The 26898-nt window shown below is 44.9% G+C and overlaps 1 protein-coding gene across 1 annotated transcript; it reads left to right on the forward strand.

Moving 5' to 3' along the window:
- Window positions 1-97: 97 nt before the first annotated feature.
- On the forward strand, window positions 98-26065 carry ccdc141 (coiled-coil domain containing 141). Its single transcript, XM_046403740.1, has 30 exons — window positions 98-1140; window positions 2062-2204; window positions 2326-2581; window positions 4230-4352; window positions 5001-5237; window positions 5915-6005; window positions 6361-6503; window positions 6756-7038; window positions 7268-7329; window positions 9021-10022; window positions 10360-10442; window positions 10570-10675; window positions 10752-10871; window positions 11042-11386; window positions 11536-11745; window positions 12178-12297; window positions 12438-12560; window positions 12864-13076; window positions 13277-13450; window positions 13545-13694; window positions 17248-17388; window positions 17776-17964; window positions 18080-18263; window positions 18484-18596; window positions 18934-19122; window positions 19349-19518; window positions 20011-20287; window positions 20393-20715; window positions 20986-22653; window positions 24422-26065. The coding sequence occupies exons 3-30, from the start codon at window positions 2411-2413 to the stop codon at window positions 24696-24698; spliced, it is 7287 nt and encodes a 2428-aa protein (XP_046259696.1). The 5' UTR covers window positions 98-1140; window positions 2062-2204; window positions 2326-2410; the 3' UTR covers window positions 24699-26065.
- The last annotated feature ends 833 nt before the right edge of the window (window positions 26066-26898 follow it).

Raw genomic sequence — 26898 nt, forward strand, 5'->3', positions numbered from 1 at the left:
TAACATTGAATATAATGTAGCAAATAAATGAACTTTCAGAGCACATTTTCCCGTGTGAGCAGCATCCGTCGTCGCTCTGTTTGAAGGACACGCTGACGTCTCTGTTGTCTGTCCAGTGGATGGACGTCTTGCCAAGTAGGAATCGACTGGTGTGATTTTCTCAGGGATGATGTCAATTATTAGTAATCAAGGAGACCAAAACTGCAATATTTGTAAGCTTTGCAGTAAAAATCAAAATTTTAGTGGCAAAATAAAAATGTATTGTGGTCGTAAAGCATCATGATTGTGTTATAATAAACTCTGAATGCCCCCATAACGCCCCATAGGTACTTAGAAAAAGAGAAAGCTATAAAACATTTGTATACAACCTATGAAATGAAACACTGCAGCTTTCACTGTGAACTGACCAGCAGCTGGACCCAAGTAGTGAAAGAAGTAGTCAGGACTTTTACTGAGATAAAGTAGCAGCACCTCACAGTATCAGTTACAAAGTCATGAATTCAAAATCTTGCATACATGCAAAACTACTACAGTACAAGTACTCGTTAAGCAGGATGGGCCATTTCAGAGTAACGATGCAGTAAAGTGTTTATCTGCTGCAGCTGGTAATAAAGTTTATAATAACACATCATAATAATCTATTTGTTGATTGTATTTTGTTATTAATCAGAGTCTACAAATTAAATAGTGATTTAAGTTTAAGTCAGTTGAATGTAGAAGTAAAAAGTGCAGTGTTTGTCTCTGAAATGCAGTAGAGTGAAAGTATTACTCAAACACAAGAATAATCACACTTACTGAACTTAAGTGCAGAACATTTAAATGTACTTAGCCGCCTTCCTCCACTGCCTCAACGGACAGCTTCATCTTATTGTTTTTGATGGTTGACGAGGTGTTTTTCTGATTTTTATGTCTTCACTGCAGATATATTTACACGGTGGGCCATTGAAATGGAGATAGAGGGGAGTGTTTGTTTATGGAGGGCAGATGTCTTTCTGTCATTCAGCTGTGTGATAATCCTGCTGGAAGCCACGTCTATTTTTACCACCCGCCTGCCTCTCTCAGCTGTGTTTCCTCTCAGTGTTTTCATGGCTCCTCAGACTCGGCGGCAGCGAGACGTCTCGGCCTCCACACGTGGCTCTGGTACTGTGTCAAACTCTTCATTTTCCTTTCTTGTTTTTCTGTGTAAATGTACTTTGTTGTTGCACGTGTGGTGTTCAGCACAATCCTTAAAAAGGGATAGCGTGATGTCAGCCGTAGCTCGCACATGGATTTAAAGGAGGCAAAAACATTTCACGCATGTGATTTGATAAAAACATCCATCGCTGATTTTTGTACCTCAGTCGAAACGAGAAACTCCTTTTTATCTTTTGAGATGAACCCCAAGGAAAGTCACAAGTACCAAAATATCACACATTCAACCTGACCGAGTAAAATGATGAATTCACCATAACCCAGCATTAAATTACTAAGATATTAACTGCATAAACATTATTATTTAGAATTTTATTTATAACTTAGTGCATTCACTGTTTTACTGATAAGTCCATGTTATCCATTGTTAGCATTTTAATCAATTCTTTGTAACACTGGATGTAACAAAAACAATATTAACCATTGCTAAGACCAGAGTTTCTGTTGTCAGGTGAAAAATTAACCCTTGTTCTTGAACCAGAAAGCAATTCATATTTTAATAACTTTTGTACAGAAAGAAAAGAAAGAAATTAGAAACAAGATGTTTCCCAACCTGGCAACCCCACATTTGATTTAAGTAACAGGTGCTGGTAAGCCACATTTAAAGCTGAATTTATCACCTAAATCCTGATGGATTTCTGTCTGCACTGATGCTGGCCTGAGATGCAGGTTTGCTAGGTAACGGCCAACAGTTCCATTTTGTAGTTTATAAAATGTAAAAATGAGAACACGATTGATCATCCCACTTATTTTTAGTTGGGACAATTTGAAGGAGTCATTTTTGGACTTGGCTGTAAAGTTTGGTATGTGTTGTTAATGTTTCTCCTGAGCAATATATGTCCTTCGTTCAGCTTCTCCGTCGTTCTGCAGGAGATTCAGCTGCCGACATTTGAAGAAAAGTGAATAGTCTGCTTAGCGGAGTTCACTCTGGAAACCAGAGACTTCCCAGCACAGCAAGGCAGCTATCTGGAGAACTTTGCATGTGATGCCACACTGAAAACTAAGCAAAAAGAATGAGGATAAGCCTTGAAAGCTAGAGGAAGAGTGGATTGCTGAGGAAAACAGAAGAACTATGAGTAAAGTTGTTGATGTCTACCATAAGAAGATCAGAACATACGACACAAGCTTAAAGTGATCTCAGAAGGAGAGCTAAGAAAGAAGAAAAGAAAGGTTCTGCGATTCTTCAAGTCCCAGCAGATCCTGGACTGAGTCTTTCTTCATGACAACCGGAGAAAGTGAAGAGACCATGACATGTGCAGGACAAAAGAGGGCACATGGAAGAACTGGAGGAGAAGGAGAAGGAAACATGAAGCTTCCTCTGTCCTTCACCACGCTGAGCACTGTAGCCATCCAGGCCGGCCAGTCGCAGATCGTCATCTCTGTTCTCGAGGTTCGTAACCAAAAGCATTCAGCTTGTTGGGCTCTGATTACAGGTCAGTAACAAGACCTCCTCCTTAACTAGTCCCCACATGAACAAAGCTGCATTCTGGATCGCACAGACCACTATTTAACTGCAGCCAAGTCCGATGTCAGGAATGTCTGACAGCGATGATGTCCCACTTGGTTAGAAGACCCGTAAAAGTGTCAAAAAACAGTATTGAAAAGGCTGTAAATTGCTGGTTGTTGATAGTTAGATCTAAAAGTCTGACATCCCCATTAGTCATACAATCCTGGCTTCACTGTGGCCAGACATAAAGCCTAGCTACAACTAACATGATAAAACAATGACTAAAATAGACTCAGATGTCATTAATCTGGTGTTTAGACAAAGCTAAAAATAGTGGGAATTATTTAATGTGTCTATCTAAGTTTGAATAATGGGAGATTTTCCCATTTTTCTCTTTCTTAAACATAACATAAATACAGCGTTAGTCTGTTAGGTTAGGCTGCGTGAGCTAATCTGTGTTTAGCTTTGACTGTAGAAAGCTGACATACAGTGAAAAATGAGACTTTTAGCTTTAGATCTTTTAGTTTTGAATGAAGTGAGCTGTTAAGCTGAGATTATTCTCCCATTTGAACCTTTCAGCTTGAGCATTAGCCTGATTTTAAATCTCTTTGGTTATGAGCTAACATTATGGATCATTAGCTCTGCCCGTAGCTTCCTGTTAGCTCGGCAGTTAGCCTTGACTGAGTACAGTTAGCTTCAATTTTAGTCAGCTGTTAGACTATTAGAGCGTTAGATTCAGTTTAAGTGAGCTGCTAACCTCACACTCACCTTTTTTGATTTTCAGACTGTAACTTTGTCTTACGTGAGCACAGACTTAAAGTTAGAAAGTTTAGAGTTTGGTTTGATAGGGTTTTGTCAGCTCAGGTATCAAATTGTTAGCTTAGTTGGATATTAGAATATCTGCCTTAAGTTTGGCTTTATATTTTAAGATATTTTATAGTTTGTTAAGATTTTTAAATTAAAATTCTCCCTCTGGAGACCATTTCAGAAGAGACTAACTTTTCAGTTCAGTCACTTTTCTGTCCATGTGCTGTTTCCTGTTATAGCACAAACTATTTACTGATGCTGCTTGCTGCTGTACAGGGAAGTGAGCTGTGTGTGTGTGTGTGTGTGTGTGTGTGTGTGTGTCTGTCTAACAGCTGATGCCTCTCACTGTCCTGAAGGTGAGTGTGTATTTAAAATGTGTTCATGTGTGCACTTGTATGTGGGATTTTAGTGAGGGGCACCATTGTCATTATTTTTAAAGTGTGTGTCTGTGTGTGTGGTCACGCGTCACGTTGTGTCCTTTTCGGTCGACATGCCAGAGATACAGTATCATCCTGAGGAATGCGCACACACACACACACACACACACACACACCGTGTACAGAGATACATGCAGCTCCTAAGACTAATGGCATGAAGGTGATGAGTTATGCCAAGTTCCTGCCCCAAAGGTCATAAATTTCTAATTCAGGAACATGAATTATTAAACTGTGTTCAAAAATTAGTATTTTTTTTTTCTCCACAACTGCACTTGAATTGCGTAACCAAACTGAGAAAGCTGCGGTGTTGACAACAGAGCAATATTTGTTTGTTTGTGTGTTTACAGAGTGGGGCTGTGGTCCACCTTCAGCTGGTCGAGGTCCATCCAGGCCTCTGTGAGATCGGATCAAACCGGGAGGAAAACCGGACGCTGATCCAGGAACAGCAGCAGCTGATGGGGAAGCTCAAGGTACGGTCGTGTGGTGTCACTGGACGCTTTAACACCTGTCGGATGCAGCATGTAGATGGATCATGGAGAGCCAGCTGGTGGTCAGATGGAGTTTGGGCTGTAAAGTATTGAGGAAGCGATGAACTTATATCTTTGTTTTAAATGAACATATTTCAAGTTTTCTGTTAGCTGCCATTAGTTAGCAAGGTGATAACCAGTTGATATTCACATTATCTTAAAATCAAGAATTTTGGGTTGTAGGAAATTATAGAATACATTTTTAAAGGTGCGATTTGAAGATATGACAGATGATTTGAAGACAGAATGTGGAAAACTTTGTACTGTGTAGCAGAGCTATCTACTGAGGTTAGCATGCTAACCAGCTAGCCCGACCCATCCTGACTGTAATACCACTTTGTACCTCTAGAGGCAATAGTCTGACTGCCCCAGTAGTTTGAGCTGGGTGATGTTTACGATGTATACTGTTTCACAAGTTCTCTTAGAGTTTAGTCTAACAAGAAAACAAAACAAACGTGAAAAAAAAGAAAATATTCTTCACCTGTTTTCCTTCTGGTCACTTTTCATGTTATGTGCTTTGGGATTGTAGGGAAATTTGTGCTTTTATCCCAGGATGTCATTTCTTTTTTTTACAATCTATTGTTATTCCAGAAACACGAGAGAGAAGTGCTGGCTTTGGTGGAAAAGAGCCGACAGGCAGAGCAGAGGAAGAGGAAGGATGAAGGGATGATGGAACGGAAAAGCTACAAGAAACAGGAGGAAGAGGAGGGAGTGCACAAGGCCATGGTGGCATCGCTGAACGAGGGATGGTCATTACTCCTCCTGCTGCTTGAGAAACGACAGGAAGTGCTGACCCTGGCTTCAGATTTTTACTGCAGAGCTCTGGAGGTAATAACCCTCCAAAAAACAATGATAAGAAACTGTATGCTGCATTTGAGGGTCTAATATTCCCAACAGCAATGCCACAAGTGGCTTTTCATCCCCAGGTTGAAGCTGAAGTGTGCTGTCCTCTGTGGTTAGAAAACAGGACCATAGATGTGATTTATCCTCGTCTCGTGTCTCCATGAAGGACATTTGTTCTCGGCTCTGAGTCTCACATTCCTCGGCGGTGCTGTGTATTTACTGAATCTCAGGCGTGCCGCAGTAAGCCGTGCTGATTGGCTGACATTTTATTAGCGTCACCTGCTGCCTGACCACGGTGGCCTGCTGCAGACTGAAAACTGTCCAACAGTTAGCTTTCTAGTCCTATTTTTAATCCTCTGTGCTTTCATTTGTGTTTTATGAGCCAAGAGCAGCCGATAAACGTCAACCATGGCAACATCACAGGAACATGGACTGAAGTAAAACCTCCTGGCACACAGGGGTGGAAGTGTCATTTTTAGCCAACAAGCTAGTCCCCACAGCTTTAGTTGATATTAGCATTAGGATCAGTGATTACTGACTATCGACACTCAGACTGCCTTGAATTTTTCCTTCTCTCTTTGCAGTAGCTCTACTTTAGTTTTACTTCCACACTCCACTTTGAACACACCCAAAAAGTAACATCAACTTCTGCCTGTCTGCAGTTTGCTGTCAGCATTGACAGAGTTGAGGATCTCCAGATCAGACCGGACAGACTGACTGAAGTGCAGCTCACGTATGACTCCATGAGGAGAGGTAACCTGTTCACATCTGTCGTGGTATCCTGCTCGAGGATATTCGGATATTTAAACAATGAATAAATGTATCGCCACAAACGTGAGGCTGGTTAAACTGTTCTGTTAAACTTGGAAGACTGCAGGTATTTAATGTGTTCAAACTAGTATAAACAGATATGAACAGCTCATTAGCTGGTTTAATGTTGGTGCAGGGTTACAGGTGGATAAACAGGTTAAAACTGGAAAAAAAGTGGATTAAACTGACATTTAAAGTGGCTTCCTGGTTTAGAGTTGTGGCTCAGGGTGTATGATGTTATGAATCAGTGCATGAGCTTTAAATATGATCTCACTGCATCTTTGTGTTTGGATTCCAGATCTTCTGGGAAAATCCCTGCAGGTGTTAACCAGCAGCAGCCTTCTTCTGCAGAGACTCAGACAGCTGCAAAGGACTGAGGCCCTCCAGAGGAGAGGAGCGGTACTGCAGGACCAGTTAGAGGAGGAGGAGGAGGAGTTGAAGGTGTCTCAGCTGCACAATGTTTTACAGCTATTCAGTTCTAACCATCTCACACGTACCTGCCACGTATTCAGCAGCAGCAGACATGTGAACTAATAAACAAACCAGCTGTGAGTGAGGCAGTATGCAGGAGTTCATTGTTCATCGAGTTCATCAAGTTCTGGCCAACTTCAGCTCACCTTTCGCACTGCTTCAGCCTGCTGGTGACGTTGTTAAATGTACGGCTTGATACTGATGCTGCATTATGGCTCCCAGAGTTCCCGGAGCAGCAGGGGGATGGCGCTGAGGGTGGAGGAGCTGATAGAGACCCTGCAGGATCGGAGGAGGAGGGTAGACCAGGCTGTCAGGCTGCGGCTCCAGCAGGTGCAGGATGGCCTCGTGGTCCAAAAGAAAGGACAAGAGTTCAGACCGGCCAGTCCGGAAGTAAGAGACAAGCACTGCAGTGAGCATGTTTACACCTCACATTATAACTCTCAGGTTTTCAGGCAGCTTCATGTGAGTGTCTGGTGCCACAAAGACAACATTTTTTACATACAGAGTGATTAACTTGTGCCCACAAGATAAAAACATTTCAACTTCCTGGACTTTGGAAGCTGATGGATTGTGAACAGCAGCTTGGGAATGAAGAGAGCTGAGAATGTTAAAATCACAGCACACATTACATCAGCAGTGAGACTGTGTATAACCTGCATGTAGGATTAACAAGATTATTTTAGGCTGACAACAACGTGTTAGCCTGGATTAGTTAAGCTGCATTTGAACAACAGGCTCCCCGGTGAGACTCAGTCCAGGAGGCAACGGAGTGATGAGGTGCTGCTTTGTAAATCAGGTGCTGAATACACACACGTTATCACTGCTAGTTCAAATCAGACTTTCTCTTTGACAGCTGACTGCAGTCCTGGGGGTCAGACTTATCCAAACATGACTGACTGCATCATGAAACGCTGTGTATGGTACGTTAGAGTATCATAGATGTTAGAGCAGAGTCTCTGAACTCTGTCACGGCTGTTCTGTCAGCATCCATCTTAAGTTCAGGTTATAAATATAAATCCTGCCTGCAGTCACATTCTCAGCTCTCCAGTGACAACCTTCAAAAATATTCCGTCTGCTCAAAGTCCTGGACAGCTGAAAACTCTGATATCAAACAGCCGAGCATGTAAAATTACAGTGTTTAAACGAGAAAATAGGATTAAAACACATCAATTTCATCTGCCAGTTGGTGTTGTCATCCTCCTTCTCTTCGTCTTCTCCTCTCACATCTTCATCTCTTCTGGCTGAAACTTTGATGTTTGATATAAACAACTTGTTCAGTATTTCAGAATCAGCTTAGAGCTCAGTTTAGATCCTGTAAAATCAGCTCCCAGTAGGACGGTTCACCCCATCAGCTACAGCAATACGAGCATATTGTGTAGAATAGCAGTATGAAACAAGGCCGGACATGCAGTATTTGTACCAGCAGCAGAGTACCTGTTCGGTTCTTTAAGATTCTCCCCACCGAACGGGGCGCCAGGAGAGGACACGTTGTTATAACTCTTTGTGGTCTTTATTTACTTTATTTGATTTTCCAGATTTAAGTTATTATTCCACTGATAACATCCACAAATAGCAGTAGGTAGTAGTAGCCACAAATTGCAGTAGGTTGCAGTAGGTTATAAACCTATGGAATAAAAAAGGCTATGATGTAAACAGCAATATTGATAGCCAAGTAAGCATACTGTATAAACTCCGAATAATACAAAATATATCCATATATAAAAAACACACAAATATAGACTAAATATACTGTATGAATTCATATAAATACATATCCATCAATTGCAATAATCAGTAAGCACTATTAAGCATTTTAAATAGCACAATATAAATAGTAAAGCAGAGCATAGCAATTCATTATTAGTTTTAACCGACTGACTACATTACCCAGCCTGGAATACAACCAATTACAAGCAACTACGTCACCCAACCAGCACCGCAAAATAGGAAGTGTACTCATGTGACGGTGAAAGCGCTACAATTCAAAATTCAGACACGGATACTATGAAACCGGCAACGTTAATCAACAGACCGCTAAGAATGTTTTATCAGCGTGACCAAAGTAACAGTTGTCAAACACATGAACCGCATCACGGCAGCACAGCGGCAACACAAACAACAGACAAACTTAAACTGCAGCTGAAAGAATGTGAACAGCAGCTTACCGGTGGCGCATCTCTCCTGACGAGACAACATGCCAAACTAGTGCTCGTACCCTCTTATAGCTCGTGCTCGTTCATTACCGGATTCTAGTTTGCCGCTATTGGATTACTACTATTACGTTTCAACTGTTTACTGGCCCATGCTTCAGCCAGGTAAGTGAACCTCCCACTTGCTCACCTGTTACCACTAATCACCTAATCACCCGTGGCTTTCCCGTGTCTCACCCGCAACCTAGCGAACGCAACAGTACCTGATGTGACATTTGTAGTAATTAACGAAATGAGGATGATGACGACGTTAATAACAAGTTTGTCTTCATTGCAGGACTGGAGCCTCACAGGTGACAAGATCCTGGACCAGAATCTGCAGTCTGGAGCCATTTTGGCAGACCTGAAGGCAGATTCCACAATGGAAGAAACTAGAGACTTGCAGCCCACATCCAGATTAGACCAAACATCTGGATCCAGATCAGATGTGCTGCCAGGGTCCAGATTAGATCGAAAGTCTCCATTTAAATCAGATGAGATTAGAAACCTGCAGTCTGGATTCAACTTAAAGCTGAAGGCAGGATCCAGATCAGACCTCAAATTAGCTTCTAAATCAGAATCAGACAGAGACATTCCACCTGGATCCAGATTAGACCAGATGCCTGGATTAAAATCTGAAGTGCAGCCAGTAGATGTGAAATCTGAGTCTATATCAGAGAAAATTGGGGACCCTGGATTCACATCAGAGGAGCCCAGAGACCTTCAGTCTGGTTCCATATCAGATCTGAAGCCTGAATCCAGGTCAGATGTGCGGCCAGGATCCAGATTGCATCTGGTGTCTCAATTTAAATCAGGTGAGACCAGAAGCCTGTTCCCTGAATCCACATCAGAGAGCGCAGACCTGAAGCCAGGTTCCAAAACAAAAGAACCCGGAGACTGGCAGCCTGAATCCAGACCAGAGACCAGAAACCTGCAATTTGGATTAAAATTAAACTTGAAGGCTGGCTCCAGATCAGACCTCAAGGTAGCTTCTAAATCAGATGAGCCCGGAGACCTTCAGCCAGGATCCAGATCAGAGGTAACTACAGATCCTGGATCCAGGTCTGATCTGCAGCTTGTATCCAGATTAAACCAGATGCCTGGATTGAAATCAGATATCCAGCCAGGATCTCTGTTTAAAGCGGATGAGACCAGAAACCTGCAGTCTGGATCCACGTCAGAGACCACAGACATGACGTCAGTTCCTATAACCAAAGAAACCAGGGATCTGAAGCCTGAATCCAGATCAGACATGCAGCCAGGATCCAGAGGAGATGCAGAGCCCGTGTGTCGATCAGAGGTAAAAACTTCACGCCACCACACGCTGCTCTCTTTTACAGGTTGTAGTTAATCTCTCTTGTAGTGTTAGTGTAGCACCTGGTCCCTGGAGGAACGTTGTCTCGTTTCACTGTTCAGTGTTCTACTGCAAACAGCTGAAAAGACAATAAAAAAACCACTTGACTTGACAGACAGCAGGAAGAATTTGACTGGTCTCGTGCAATCACATCCGGATGAAAGTGAGCCAATAGTTTGCTGCTGTCACGGCAGCCATGTTGACCTCTGTTACGGCCACCTCACCTGAAGTGAGTAGGCCCCAGCTTCCTTCTGTCTCCATGTTCATGTGGTGTTTCTCTCAGGCTGAAGACCTCAGTGTGTCTGAGCCGAGCAGGAAGGAGGAAGAGACCAAACAGCACAGAGCTGCTACTACAAAAACCACCAGGTAGGGAAGATGTTCAGAAGCTTGTTGTTGGCCTGAAGGAAAACAACAGCAGGAGCTCAGAAAGTCAAAAAGTCACTGTTTAGTCATAAAACGTACAGGACATGTAATCTGCTTCGTTTTCCAACAGCATGCTGGGACACAAGACTCAAAGTGGAGAGGACCACGCCCACCAAGTCCTCCTGACCAATGAGAGGCAACATCTGCTGTCGTCGTGTGAACACCTCGTGGACAAGGTGTCATTTTCTTTCCACATTTCACTGTTAAAATATGCCGTGTTCGTATACCAAACGAAGCGTGTGCGCGTTGCAGATCTGGATCTGGGTCCAGCAGGGCAGCAGCGTGCTGTCCAACAGTTCTGAGGCAGGACGGCAGCTCTTTGAGGCCGAAGACACTCTGAACACACATCTGCAGCTGCGCACGCAGGCTGAGGTACACACACACACACACACACACATAGAAAACACACATGCTAACACGATAAGGATTTCACTTTATCAGTACTTTTCCTCAGAAACTCTCCGGTGTTTCCTCCTCCGTGTTTCTGTGTGTTTCTGCTGATTACACTGTGGGAAATCAGGTTTTCCCGTGTTCGTCTCCAGTCTACAGGTCATGATGCAGAGACCATGAAGCAGATCCTGGATCAGATCAGAGCTCTGCACACAGATTCGACCAGTACAACCAGTCCTCCCGGTGAGCTCGGCAGACAGCTGCCCCCCCTGAAGGCCCTGACAGAGCAGCTGAAGAGAGGCAGCTCGGGCAGACGGTCCAGAACCAGCGCCGCTCGCCACGGTCTGTCTGCTACTGACCCAGCTGGTTCACTGAGTCCTGAACTCGCTGGTAAAGTTGACCTGGTCTTGAAGGAGCTGCAGACTCTGAACAGGAAGATCAACTCAAACCTACAGCTGCTGCAGCCTTACGTCACTTTCCTCAGGATGGCACAGCAGGTGAATGTTTCTAATGTGGAATGAAAGCACGACACTGTCTTCCTTTGGTCGTGGACGTATGTCTTTATTGTGATGTGAAACGTGTGTGACATTTAAAGTCGGTCAGAGTCTGAGCTGAAGGTGAAGGTCGCTGTGCTTCTGTTCTCCAGGTGAGGGAGGAGATGGAAGAACTGAAGGAGGTCTACACCAGGACACCAGAGGAAGAGGAGGAGAAGCAGGAGGAGAGGGAAGCTGTCGGCAGTGACGGTTCCAGGTCACCACAGAAGAAGAAGCAGGTCGACACCTGCTGGCAGGAAACGCTACAGAGGCTCCTCACCGCTCAGGAGCTGGGAAACGACTGTGTCAGCACTGTTCCCATGGTAACAAGACTGTAGGACTGAATGAGATAAAAGTGGGCAAAGAATAGATGAGATGGCATAAGACCACATGACATGAGATGACATCACAGAAAGGGAGATTCAGAGATGTGATAGGAAAAAGGAGATGGAATGAGATTAATCAGCATTAGGATGTTTTACGAAGCACATCAGTGGAACTCAGCCCTCACTGTGGCTGAAGACTTTTACATAACTGACAGAAAAAACACAGAAAAATAAAAATCGCTCCCAACTAGATTTTTTTTGTGATCAGCTTGATCAGTTTCAGATTGATTTATTTAGGTGTCATTCAGGATCACCAACAATACTTTTGTTGTGTAGTTGAACAAAGTGCGACATGCAGAGTCATGTTTATGTGTGTGTCAGGTGTCAGGAGGAGGGTTGAACCTGCAGTCTGTGGTCTCTGTGGTGCAGCAGACGGTACAGCGACTCAGCAGAATTAAACAGGAAGTGAACGAGCTGCGGAGCCAGCGGCAAATCCAGACCCTGCGACAGCAGGAGGACTGCAGGAAATACGCAGAGAGACTGCAGAAGGTACCGACCACACTGAGAGACAGCAAAGTAAAACCACAGCTGGAAAATGTTTAAAATGTACTCAGTTAGTCCTCAAAACTGTACTGACACACAGTACTTTAAGTACATGTACTCAGTACTGTAACGCTGTATGTTCTCAGACCCTGCAGGACTTGAATTGTGTCTCTGAGCTGCTGGACTCCTGCACTCTGATGGATCTGGGATCAGACCTGCAGACCTCCAGGCTGCTGGAGCACTTCAGCCAGGCCAGACCACATTTCACTGTGAGTCCTTTGACTGTGACCTGTCGGGACATGAAGGACCTTTTCACTGTGGGGACGGCTGGAGCCTCACCGCTGATATTTCTGACCAGTTTCTGTGGGAGGGGATTCAGTTCACAAGCATCACATTTACAGTTCTGCACCGACATGGGGTTGCCTGTTGATAACCAGTAACCACCAAATGTCGAGCTTTGGTTGACCACCAATGTTTCCTGAACGTGATGCTTCTGATCTGTTCTCTGCTCACTCCTTGATGTTTTGTCAAAAGGACGTTTTGTCCTTCCTGATCTGTCTTTCTTTCTCCAGCATCTAGATGCTGAGGTGGAGTCCTTGGAGAGGAGCTGGGACGCTCTGAGAGGAGTCCAGGACAGGCTGGACGTGAAGGAGCTGAAGGTAAAAGTGGTGAAGGAGGAGGATCTGTTGGAGGTGCTGAAGCTCCAGAAGAGAGTGAAGAACAAGATCCATGAGAGCGAGTCCGTCCTGGACCTGACCAGCAGATTCCACCTCACATCCCGCCAGGTCAGTGGAGCATGCTGAGTTAAATAGCACTCCACTGGCCGTTTCACGAGAGCTTTAGGAGTTTACTGCGTGCAGATGGTTTTCCTCATGTCGGGGAAACATCCAGCAGTTACTGGTTAGCTGGTAAAGCTGATCACTGATCTCACCTGTTCTGGAAACCACCTGACGTTTCAGAAATGTGTTGTCTTCTCTGTGTCCAGCTGGAGGCACTGCTGCAGTCGGAACTTGCAAGTCCTGTACCTGGTTCAACTGGTTTATGTGCATCCATTGAGGCCCAGCTGAGCCGGCAAAGAGAGGACCAGCAGCACGTCCAGAATCTGTTAAAAACAGCTTCAACACTGAAGACGAACATCTGCACCACCATCAGCCACAGTGTAGGAGAGCACACGCACACACACACACACACACACACACACACACACACTCTGTGTTACAGCACTGTGTGTATCTGAACATTTGGTCTGTTAGGGTTGGACGTGTTTCAGAGTGGAGCAGCTGGAGACTCGTCTTCTCTCTCTGGACTCCCTCTGCGTCTCGTGGCTGAATGAAGCAGCTCGCCGTGAGGAGAAGCTCCGCAGAGAGATGCTCACCTGTCGACTCGGTGATGACATCAGCCAGGTGAGGTCGCAGGCTTGAGCTACGATCGTTAGCTCAGGGTTGCTGTTGAAGTGAGGGCACCTTTGACCAGAATGTCCAGTAATTTGAGCTGAGATGAGAGAAAAGGGAAATCAGTGCACAGCAGTTGTTTCCCCTCATCTTCATCATCTCCTCTCTGGTGAAAGAACCACAAGCACTGCAGCACAACACTCATGATCTGCACCAACACACAGCAGCAGCCATTTTGAACTGGAATCTGGATCACATAATGGTTGGTTGGTTGGGAAGTTGTTATTCATCAGTACGACCAGCAGAGGGTGCTGCTGCCAGCCGTCTGCCTATCTGAGTAAATTTATCCTCACTGAATGACTGAATTGACTGAAATCGATTGCTTTATTTTGCAGGTTGGTAGTTTCCAAATAATTTACACCCACGTATACGTTTATCAGTATTTGTATATATAGTACTTATTATTCTCCAGTTATTTATTTAGAGACTTGTGTTATTAAGTGTTATACATTTCTTTTGAGGAAGCTAACAATCATTAGGAAGATAAATAACTGAAAAGTTTTGTCCAAAGTTTTAGGTGAACGCACAAAGGAGTTTTCGTTATTCCCCTCATGCTCTGGGTTTTAAACTATAAATTAAACTGGTGTGTGTAACATTGCAGTCGATTTTAATAAAATCATGAGAATTTCAGGCAGACTTGTTTCTCCAGACAGACAGTGACAGTGAATTTAACTTTACTGCATGCTTTGACTTGGACGGACAGCTGTGATGTGAGGCGGCCACTCGCTCAGTTTTATCGGACTCTAAATATAACTGGACACATTTAGGTTTTGCTGGAGTCCACGAGGTCCCTGAACTCACTGCAGGACTCGGTCTCTCCGCTGCATCATGAGGTGGAGCTGCTGCTTCACTCGCTGATTCTTTGCTGTTATTCAAGAGAAAAGCAAAACAAGCAGAGTTGTGCTCGTTCAGACACCAGCAGCCAGCTGAGTGTTGAAGTCTGAGCTGAAGCTGCAGTTCATCTGATGTCCACTAGATGCTGCAACAAGAAAATTGTATTGAAGTGAATGGAAAAACCCCAACTTTTCTCTGTGAAAACAAAGTTAATACATCTTGTCATCTCTCGGAAGAGCTAAAATGCTGAGCTAAAATGAACGGAGGGTGACAGAGGTCATAAATATGTTGTGCACAGGTCTGACAACTGTGCTGGACTATTAGAGACAGAATACAGTCAAAAGTCAGGTAAACACCAAAGACATTTCAGTTTGAGTTCACAGCTAAGGCTGAAATGTGTTTATGTGTTAGCAATCACTGCTGGCTGTTTCTGGGTTAATGTGCTACAGGTTAGCATTAATGGTCATTCAAGCCCAATAAAAAGTCAACAGCATTTTGTAACTGCTGCTTAGCCTGAATCTCACTGCTGTTCCACAGCAGAGACGTGGCGGACAGTCAGGAGGCAGAAGTTGGTGGTACAAACACGTCCTTTGAATGAACTCTGTGATCTTATCGTCGCTTATATTCTTATGATGAACAAAATGTCAACAGGGGAGTGAACAAAAGGGTGCAGAGAAAAGGGAGGGAGGACTGGCTAACAAGTTAGCAGTTAGCAGCATCAAGAGCCTTCATGTGGGTGTGAAAACAGGTAGTGTACCCGGTTAACTCAGTTTTTGTAGTTTTTTAAAGAGGATGCGGGACACACATTGTGGTTTCTGTGCTTCATGTAAGTCCTATTAGTCCATCTGGACTGTTCAGTGTCATTAGTTTAAATAGTTTAACAAAACATGTAAGAGATAATGATGACTTGCTGGCCCCTCTTTAGGTACATCTGTGAAACTGTAAAATCAGTCTGCAGTGTCACTGAACAGCAGCTGACAGAGAGAGGGAGGAGGGAGGGAGAGGGGGAGTCAGGTCAGAAATACAGACCGAGTCAGCCAGCAGGTATTTCCCATCATGCACCTGGTGCTGCGTGTCACCAGCACCCTGAAACCTGCAGGAGCAGCTGGGGTGGACACCAGAGACACACACTCACTTAACGTTACTGATACAGTCATACACACACACATCAGTATGCTAACATCCAGGGCAATCACACAGGATGATGAGGATGAGGATGATGATGGTCTTATCGTTGTTCCACTTGCACAGCACTCACAACATTTAGGGCAAAGTTTGGGAACAAATTCTTTACAATCACATATTGTGCCTGTCAGCGACAACTGCATGCAGACATCTGCCAAATGTTGGTCCTGGGACTGGTGAGCAGAGCCCAGTCAGGGTCCTGGACTCACTCATTCACAGTGTGGGCTCAGAATAAGATTTTGTCACTAACAATTCTTTCTTTAAGGGGTTAGGGGAAGCCTGATGAGTCAGTCAGGGGGATGAGGGCTGGGGAAACTGCTGCTCGAGGGATCAGGGACAAAGTGAGAACCACAGCGACCCTTTGGACTTGTTTGTGTCCACAAAGCTGAGTCACCTGAGGGGACTTTAATTCGTTTCATGCAGTTGATGAGGTGTTTACTTTGACTTGTTGCTGAGGACTGGTTCTATTTCTGGGTTGGTTATTCTCACCACAGACATTTAGACTATTTTGGGTCCTCATTAAAGATCCTCAGAGGGGAGTCCATCAGCTGAACCGCAAAAGATGTTTCAATTAAGTTTGCGCGTGAAGTATTCAGTGGGGGTGCAGTGAAGAGAGTACTGCATGGTACTTCATCTTGTAGTTATCCGGAGTACAACAGGGTCATGTTATTACTTCTTGATACTGTGAATTTACTCCTGATGCCTACGTCCAGGTACTGGTCCTCTGGGGTACTTCACCTCTGGGGTACTTCACCTCTGGGGTACTTCACCTCTGGGGTACTTCACCTTGCTCTGTCAGATACTCTGTGGTACTTCTTAGTAACCTTTGTTATTTTAGCACTCTTTACTCTTGCTCAGTCCAGGGTTCAGCCCAAAGTCCTCGGGCTCTGATTCCTGGCTGTCCACCACCTCTCTCAGCTGTCCTCAGCTAACAGATCGGCCATCTGACACCACCGTCTCTCCTGTCAGAGGCACAGATGTCCCTCTGGATTTAAACCCTCTTGTTCTAAAAATAACCTCATCAAATCTCTGTCTGCGTGAAGTTACATCGATACCAAACGGAACAAAACGCAGGTAGAAAAGCTCTGACCAAAGATAAATTATGTATACAATAAGATATTATGTGAACAGCTATTTTTGGCCATGCCAGCAGCTGACTGTAGGGATGGTTATGTGTGTCTCAACAACTATCACAGGCATTTTCATTCAGACATTCATGGTCCTCTAGCGCCACCAGCAGGCTTATGTTTTTCTGTGTGTATTTTTTTTCTATAGAATGGTCGTTGCATTACCTTCCATTTTACAGATACTTCATGGAACCAAAGTATTGGATAAATGAAAACCTTGTGAGCAGTTTCTTGTATGAACAACTTTCTTTCTGCATCATCGTGTGCATCTGCTCGTGAATGAAGGCTAGCCAACTAAGCTAGCTAACGTTCCAGCTCAGTCAGTCGGGTGACTGATTGTCTCATGTTTCATTTTTCAGCTTCGTGGCTCCTTTAAGGAGCTGAAGAAGCGCTTTGGTAACCTGAAGTTTAATTACCTGAAAAGAAACGACAGGACCAGGAACGTGAAGGCCGTCAGGAACCAGCTGCAGCAGGTGGAGCTGTACGAGGAGAAGCTGCAGGTAAGTCCAGCTCCAGAAACTGATCTTCCATTCAAAAGGAACATGATGGTGCTGGACCTCTGGAGGGGTTTGGGTGGATGCCACAGACCAGCAACATTCCCCACAGCTCGACTGTCCCAAGAGGTTCTGAGTAAAGTGTCCGGCAGTTGGACGTGGATGTTTTGTCCACAGTGTAAGAAGGAACGGGAATCACATTGTCGAGGTGTATCAGTTACCGCTGAGTTTCTCCTCAGGTTGATTTGTACACATAATCTCAAACAAAGTCAGGTGGATGAAAACCAGCCTGACTCGTACAGCCGTGTGATTGTAATGACTTCAATGTAAGATAAATAAAAACCTCAAATTTAGTAGCTGAGAAGAGAAAGTCTGGTCTTTATGGACCTACAGGCGCTCAGGAAACGTCTGCAGGGTGTGACGGCCCGGTTGGGGTCAGAGGTCAAGGACGGGGTTGTGGCCCGGGAGGCAGAGGACGCCATCAATGAGCTGCAGAGGCAGATGGGAGAGTTTGAGCACAGTGTCAACGACCACCAGAAAACACTGGAGATGACCCGCCGACTGCAGCAGGCCATGGAGGAGGTGATAAACCCTGCTCACTCTTCTCTTCTAATTGTATCATCATTATTAATGAAGTGAGCAGTATTCAGAGTGATCACTGTGTGCACATGTCTCTTTACGCCCTGCTTTGCAACAGTATCAGTTCTGGTGCGAGGAGGCGAGTGCGACCATCGCTCGAGTCGGGAAGTTTTCCTCGCAGTGTCGCAGTATGGAGGCCGTGTCTGTTCTCTATCAGCAGTTTGAGAAGTTTGTGTGGCCGACGGTTCCTGAGCAGGAGGAGAGAATCAGTCAGATCGCTGAGCTGGCTGTCAGGCTGCACGGTCAGTAACAACAAGTGATTCTGAAAAGGCGGCTGTCTCTCAGCGCTGTGTGCTCGGCCATTTTCCACAGGTGTTCTCCTCCACCGGACGCATTCACTCCCACTGTGGTTGTGTTGATCACATCGCATTGCTGGCTGGAAATCGCTGATCTGGACACAATCATCTGAGTGCAGAAATGAGTGCACATTTTGAAACTTGATTGTGTGTGTGTGTGTGTCAGGGGCGGAGGAGGGGCGGCGGTACATCGAGAAGACAGTCAGTAAACACTCCGAGATGGTGGAGTCCATCAAACAGCTGAGTGATGGACTGATGGAGCTGGAGGCCAAACTGAAGGTAACACAACAGAAACACACACAAACATACACACACTCGTACACGCAGGACAGACTCACTACAGAGAGTGGCTTGGAGAGTTAAGCAAGTCCACATCACGAATACAACAACGAAAACCAGTCCATGTCTTGGACCTCAAGGATGCACACAGTGTGAAATAACTAACTGTGTGAGGAAACCTTCAGAGCAGAAAGCTGACAAAATGTTTTCTCTCCTCCTTCACTCTTTCTGAGTCCAAAATGCATCACAGCATTTGTTTGGCCAGTTTGGAGTTACTGATGAATACCTGTGATGCTTTACCTGGTTTACTCACACAGAGTCACTGTGGTGTTTTCAGCTGGAGAGTCTCAGGAAGCAGCAGAGTGACGGAGAGAAGGACATGAAGGAAGAGGGAGAGGCGGAGCGAAGGAGAGAGAATGTGAACGAACAGAAAGACAAAGAGAAGGAGAAGAAACCGAAGGCAAACAGAAAGATGACAGAGGATGAGCAGACGGATAATCGCAGCGCGCAGGAGGCGGCAGACGTGGTAAAAATAATCACACACACAACATTTACTGAACAAAAACTTATGATAAGAAGAGTTTACGCTGTGTTTAAAAACATAAGAACTGAACTAAACAAAAGCTTATATTAAAGAATGCATTTCATATTCTCATCTGACCAGTTGTGTTGCCATAAAAGCAGTAGATATTTTTGATGTTATATCATTGGATATTATGAGGATACCGAAAAGTGTTGTCCTGTGCTTCGAGTATGAGCTAAAGGAGACAGGCCACACCCCTGAACTGACCGCTGAGCATGATGGGAAGGAGGTTCCCGTGAAGAGGCAGGCCGCAGCCAACAGGAAGCCTCCATTGCAGAAGAGCCGCAGCGAGGAGGCAGACAGACAGCCGGACAGGCAGACAGTCACGTCAGAGAGCAGGTACGCTGTGACACAGTGAAGGTTTCTCTGCTGTTCTGAGGCCTGAACTCTGGTGTCTCTCCCAGGACAAATGTGCAATAAGTTTGTTTCCACTGACGTCTTTTTATTCATACTTTCAACTCACATTTAAAAAACCTGAGTGGAAACACCAGAAACTAAAAAACAGTCAAGTAGTCAAGTACTGCAAAAAAGTGGAGTAGGATTTTAGACTTCAGAATTCTCTGCATTGAGCTGCCAGGTCCACACCAAAGTTATTATTAATCCTCTGGGAATCCTTTATTTCTGTGCCAGATTCCATGGCTAATAAAAACTGTGAGAAATTATTCACACTGTGTAGCCTGCAAATGAAGTGGAGCATAGACGACCCTGGAGGTGGTTTCGAGTGGTTTCAAGTGATGTAATCTAATGAACACGAAAGGTTCGGCTGAAGTCTTGTCTCTGTCGAAGCCTTGACTGGCTGAACAAAGCTTCACTGTGTTGTCCCTCTTTCAGCCGCAGACAGCAGTCGTACAGCGAGACGTTCACCTCCTCGTTCCGCTCCACTCACACCTTCAGCCTCTCCTGCTCCCCGGTGGAGGCCAACCGACGGATTCACACCATACACAGCCAAGTACCGCCTGTCGCCACTGAGCCTCAGGCCACGCCTCCTCCCTCAGCGATTGGCCCGTTGTTCTCCGACATTCAGAGGGAGTTTCAGAGGAAGGAGGGTCACGAAACGGGACAGCGAGGGGTCTCTGCTTCCTGTGGGTCAAACGGGACATGTTTTCAGGTTAGTTATCAGAGAGTTCATTTCATACGTGGCGTCCCCCAGGGGTCAAGATTAACTGTATAAAAACACTACAATCAGCAATAACACTCGGTCATTTTTCCCCAGGATGCATTAGCAGGAGGCTTGTCGGAGGCGGACCTCCAGCAACAGGAAGTGACGACTGATGATGATGAATACGAGTGTGCATCACCTGACGACATTTCCCTGCCGCCGCTGGCAGAAACACCAGAGTCCAACATGGTCCAGTCAGACATTGAGGAGGGCTTCTGTTTCAGTTCCCACAGCATCCACATCAACCAGCACAGCCACCAGTGCTACGCCCAGTCAGAGCGCAGTGGGACTGGTCCCGGTGCAGCCCCACAACAGAGAGAGTCCAGACAAGCAGAGAGTTGTCCAACTCCTCCCACCAGCCTTCACAGCAGCACCAGGTCTGTATTGAGACATGTCACATCAGAACAGAACCAGATTCCTTGTTACTGTGATTATGAGAACCAGTCAAAACTGCTCTAAGTGGCTAATGTTTGGGGATAAGGCCTGGCTTGAACGTTTTAGATCATTGCAACGTGTGGGGGTGAGAATAGGGCAAGTCAGTCATGGTCTTCCAAACCAAACTGGGAAAACCTTTTCTTGACGAATGCCCACTAAACCACCTCAGAACATCCAGACTTAAGAGTTTGCTCCTTTTGTGTGTGTTCCAGGTTCAGATCAGAGTCCAGTTCATTTGTTCAGAGTCCACTGGCAGTTTCAGCTCCAAGCCTGATCACCAGAACTCTTTGCAGCATCCTACTGACTTCTGAGACCAGCAGAGACAACATCCCCCAGACATCTGACTTCTCCCTTTGCAGCCCTGAGCTAAACTGCCCCTCAGGATCTAATCCTGCCCACAGGAAAAACACTCCAGACGTGGACAGTGATGTCCCTGACAGGAAGAACCTCTCACAAACTGAGTCCTCATTAAGGGCACATAGCAGTCAGTATAACCAGCGTCAGAGGGGGACTGGGACCCAGGGTAAGAATGTGGCATCCAAAGGTGAGGCCTTGTCTCAGACTGATCCCATTCCACAGAACTCGGAGCTCAGTAACAGTTCACCTCTACCTTGGTCCAACTATTGTCCTCAGCCCTTTAATGGTCCCGTCCCTGATCTCCACAGGGATAAGACAGCTTCACAAGACACTCAGTCCCACAAATGCAGCTCAACTTTTCCTCAAACCGCAACAGCCATTTATTTTCCACAGTCCTTTGCTGGCTCTGAGAGTGACCTCTATCAGGACATAAATTCCCTCCAAACTAGGCAGGAAACACCTCCAAACTCCAAACTTCAAAGAAACAGTCTCACCAATACTAGCACTGGTACAGTTACCCAACAGACCACTTATGGCCAGTCCTCCCCTTGTGGCATTCAGTCCAACTTGCCACAGGTGAACAGTGGCCTCAGTTCATCCCAAGAAAGCCCCTCTTCCCAGAGTGAGACAGTCCTCCAGGCCAGAGGGTCTGTTCAGAGCCCCAGCCTCACAGACTCTGTTCTTCACAAAGACACTGGGTTCACAATCAACACTCAAAACAGCGGTTTTCCACAGGCTTATCCAGACTCTGGGAGTGGCCTTGATCAGGATGTACCTTCTTCCCAAACCAGCAAGGAAACATCCTCAGTCTTCACACCCAAAGGCAGCAGCCTGACCACAGCCACTACTGTCACCCAAAAACACATTTATTGTCAGTCCTCTCCTTCAAACAGTCATTGCAGTGTGCCACAGAATAGCCGCAATCTCATGTCACAGCAAGGTAGGCCCTTCTTCCAGGGTCCTGGAGGTCTGCCTGAGGTCCACACTCCTGTTCTACCAGAACCAAATGGCTTCAGCAACATCAATATCTGCAGCAGTACCATCACCAGCAGTGATGGATTCAGCAGCAAGCAGAGCCACCAGACAGTCTACTCCTGCCATGAGTCCCTGACCTCCATCTGTACCCAGCAGTGTGTGCATGACCCTGGAATAACCCCCAGCAGCCCTGCCAAGGCCCCTGCTCCTCCTCAGCCAGAATCACAAACCCAAGCTTTGGCTCAGCAGGCTAATCTGCATGTCCTTTCCTCTCCACCTCATCTACTAACTCCACAGCAAGACCCAAACATCTGTCAGCCCATGGCCGTCCGTGAGGAGATCAGGCTTACTCCTCAGATCAAAGGGCCCCCCCTTCCTGCTCCTCCTACTCTTTCCCAGACCCAAGCAGAGCTTCTTCCTCAGGGAAAAGCCTGTAAACCTGACCCTCCCAGCATCACCAGGCCTCTGTCTAGAGCTACCGTCATGGAGGGCTCTCCGGTGACGCTTGAGGTGGAGGTGACGGGACAGCCAGAGCCCATGCTCACCTGGTGGGTAGCATATAACCAGCTCCACAATAACACACAAGCTTTATGAGATTATTAACTACAGGACTCACCTTGAGGCTCCCTTTACACCTGCATTAACATGTGCCCATTAAATCTGTCCATATTTACTCCTGGCTTTGTGGTGTGTCCCTCTTTGCCACCTTAAACACCTAACATGGGACAGGGACAACCTGTCGTGCTGATTGGATCGTGAATGTTGCAGCTGAGCTCCAAGTGAATTCTGTTTCAATCTCGGCCTTGTTAGTTGGTTTTCATGGACTTTAATGGACTGAGGTGAAAGCTGTCTGTGGCAAATCTTGAAAGCAACCACATTTGAATAGCTTATTCTGTGAGTTCCCATTAACAAAGTAAATTAACATTAAATTAACATGAGATCCTGACTACGGAGATTTAAATAATCAGTGAAGTTCAGCTGCTGTGCCTTGTGCGTGAATGCACACATCATCTCTCTTAATGGGAAGTCTTACTGTTTCTGCTGTGGGGGTTGCAGCTGGTAATGTTTTGAATATTTTACTTGTTAATGATGTATTATATCACCCACCCACATCCCATCTGCTGTTAATCAGGATATTCATTATTGTGATTATTATATATATAATAATTATTGTTCTTACTCATCTTCATTTGGAAAAGTAAGACGTCTAGTTCCCATGTTTGCGTCAAACCGAACCACATAATTCGCTTTCCGTCTCTGCTGCGTTCACGTAACACACTTTGCCTCTGCACGGTGGATTGCACCCCGCTTTTAGGATATTATTATGCGTGATGAAGCTGATCGGCTATGAGCCGTGCTAATGCCAGTGTAAAGGAGTGAGACATCAGTCTCGTATTGATCCACATGGTAACATGTAAGCTAATGAAGTTTGCTAATCCTCACATGTTATCATGCTATCAGTCCACTGTAGAGAGTTACTTTAGCTGGAAAGGTTTTGTCTTTGACAGTTTGTGCCTCCCTACAGCTTCTCATAAGTTAATGTGGTGTGTTGTCTGTATATGCACAACAGTTTTCCTAAAAGAATGCAGTAGAATGATATCTAAAATATATTTTTTAAATTCTAACAGACTATGTAGCCATACTGTTTTTAAGAAGTTTCTGTAATTAGCCAGGAAATACAAATTAATCTTTGCTTGCTTGTTGTTTGGATTTGTTGTTTTCAGAATTAAACCCTCAGATTTTAACATGTCAAACAGGCTCACTGATTGTTCCAACTTCTCTCTGGACACAAATTCAAAATATTAAAAAATACACAAAATTGGTACAGCTGATTATGGCCGCGTGCAGACAGGGAGGCAGATTCTGATGTTCTGGTAGCAAACTCCATGCAGCACGATGAGCTGATGTGTAAAACTGTTGATTTTGCGTAGTGTTGATGCATCCTGAGGCATCGAGGTGTGGCAGGTTTCCAGGTTTAAATGTGCTTTAATAATCACTAGGTAACAAGTTTTCTAGTTAATAGTGTGTTCTGTGGTTCCTGAAATATTTTATTGGGTTTGTGCGAGGCTAACACATCGAAACACGAGAGAGCAAGTCAAACTTTTACACGTCACATCGTCCCACTGTCTGCATCATCTCTGATACCCACAGACCTTTTGTTTGACCGTGTGGTAACGCAGTCAAAGATTCTATAACGCGACAAGACAATATTTACTGTGTCAGAGCTGCTGGCAGGGGCCCGTTGTGAGTAGCGGCACCCCTGACCCAGAGTGAGGTTGTGTGCTGCCTGACGTCCTGTCATCATGGTCGCTTCAGGTTTCAAGATGGAGAGGTGTCAGCCACCGCCCCGGGCCCAGCGCTGGCCTGCGAGGACAGGAAACACTTCCTGTTTGTCCCAGAGGCGTCGGACTCAGATGGTGGGTTACGTGAGGCTCGGGCTGCCTACCGTCATGATGCGCAGCGTGCAGCTGCTAACAGCAGCGGTGATAAGTGGCTGGTGGCCGAAGTGTTTGACATCATCACTGTGGACTGGCAGAACTGGTTTGGTACACTATGTGTCCTGCTGTGGCTGCTCTACCTGATACTACTCTGATCCCTTATTCCACTACGGGAACTTAATGACCTGTAACACCTGAACTTATCAGAGCCTGTAAGGGTCTGGTCTGAGGTTTTGTTTCTGATGTGTGTGACAAATCAAAGCATGTCAGGTAAACATTATTCCCATTATTTGGTTATAATGTATAACCTCTGAGAGGAAACAAAGTATTGCAGTAAAATGTCAGCTATATTATGCTAATGTAGACTAATGTACAACGAGAAAGGAAAACAATCATTCTGAATTATAATCTGACTTGTATGTTAAAACATAAAACAGAGTGATTGTCTTCCATCCATACTGACACTGGAAGTTGGGTTTAATATCACATCCTGAGTCTGTCTGCACATGTTACAGCATACAGGTCATTTTATCCTGTGGTGGAAAAGGCCTCACACACACACACACACACACACACACACAGTTCAATCCCAAGTTTCTCAACCAGGGGGTCCAGACCCCACGAGGGACACACAAATATCAACTGTAATTTCTGTTTTCACATTTGTTTGACATATATGTATTGAAATTGTAAGTGGATCAGATACCAACACACACACAAAGTGAAAAGAAATCCGTTTCATTCACAATATGAATTTAAGATGCTGCAGGTGGGGAGAACTGGGGGACCTAAACACAGACGGCCATAAAGAGGCTGCATGAGCCAGTCTGAGCTCTGTGTGATAACTACTGTGTGGTCACTGTGTTCCCTGATCAGCCTCACTGCATTCTGTCAGTGTTCAGTATTGTTGTGGAATCGACAGGTGATGGTGAACAGCAACAAAGGACAGAAGAACAGAGTTTCCCTGAAGATTTCCAATCCGGTGGCAGACAGGAAGTGCAGAGTGAACATGAGGCTTATGGGGAAACAAAGCAGATGTTGTGCTATCGACATTTACTTCATGATGTTTTGTTAAAGCAAAACAATTTCAACTTTTTTGTGAACTGGGAGAATTGAAGTTGTATTACTTCTGATTGTTCTTCCTGCGACCCTGATGGATAAGCGGTATAGAAAATGGATGGATGATTGTTTTTCTGAAGTCCAAGGAATTGCAGTCATAATAGTAACAGCATTAAGCTATTGTGGTTTAAAGCAGATTAATGATTAGTCTACAGTAATAATATCTACAGTAGAATATAACTTAAATGAAGTCCTGTGTGTTTTGTGCTGTGTGTTGTGTATTATAACCGAGTCATCAGGTAAAACAAAAAGTAAAACCAGTTTTTATCACTTATTTTCCCAATGGTTAGCAGGATCCTTAGTGTGAATGTTAGGATTCACCTGCGCTTCTTTTTTGATGATGTTTTCAGCAAACTCCTGAAACTGAGAAGTAAGGGCGGTTTGGGATTAAAAAACAAACTCCAGTCTCCTTTGTTTCAGGTCTCATTCTGTTTCGTCTGGGTTCTCACTATGAAATAAAGAAATCAGTTGTGTGCTCGCGCTCCTGTTCTTATCCTCCAGTTAGTGTTGGTAAGAATCCTTGTTAACACTTTCTACATCTTTACCACATCCGTAGTGTGTTATGAGGGCATTCATACTCTACTATAATGGGTTTCATACCTTAAGGTTCCATTACTGAAGCTGACAAATTTTATATGATGATCTCTTACAAAGCAGCACAGATCTTTACTGACCTGCGTTATTAAAGCTGCATCAGTATGTACACTTTAATGAACACATATAATGATAACTTATGGAGTCCTCACTATGGCTGATTGTTGACGTGTCTGTAGTGAGCATAGGTAGTCAGAATGCGTTGTCAGTCAACTAGTTTTTAACCGCTCAGGATCATCCATAAGACACTTGGGCTTACAATTCAGTTCTGGTGATTTGAAGTTGGCGAATCTTATTGTGAAGGAAAGAGGAAGTTTGTTCCCGGATGTGCCGATATCGTTGATGCTGGTTGGGTCGACTGTGGCGCGAGGAGAGTCAGGTGTCACACACGGTCCAATCGCCCGCGTCCTTTTACCGATCTGGCAAAGACAAAACCAAATTCAAAGGTTTAAACGATTTTCTTTTGGAAAGGTAAGACGCTGGACTTTACTTGTGTCGCAGTAAAGTTACGGTTAGTAAACTAATTAAATACGTGAGTAAATTAACCGAAAAAACATTACAAAATCTTTTGTGTTCAAAGTGAGTTAGCGACGTTTTAATAACGCTAGCCTAAACTAGTTAGCAAAAACTGTCCGTCTCAGT

Source organism: Scatophagus argus, chromosome 11 (assembly GCF_020382885.2).
Source record: "Scatophagus argus isolate fScaArg1 chromosome 11, fScaArg1.pri, whole genome shotgun sequence".
NCBI lineage: Eukaryota > Metazoa > Chordata > Actinopteri > Scatophagidae > Scatophagus > Scatophagus argus.

Bases quoted from the DNA above. Each gene is read 5' to 3' on its own strand.
- ccdc141 (XM_046403740.1), top strand. From the start codon at position 2,411: ATGACAACCGGAGAAAGTGAAGAGACCATGACATGTGCAGGACAAAAG. The intron at 2,582-4,229 runs GTTCGTAACCAA...GTGTGTTTACAG, and splicing joins TCGTCATCTCTGTTCTCGAG to AGTGGGGCTGTGGTCCACCT. The intron at 12,561-12,863 runs GTGAGTCCTTTG...TTCTTTCTCCAG, and splicing joins AGGCCAGACCACATTTCACT to CATCTAGATGCTGAGGTGGA.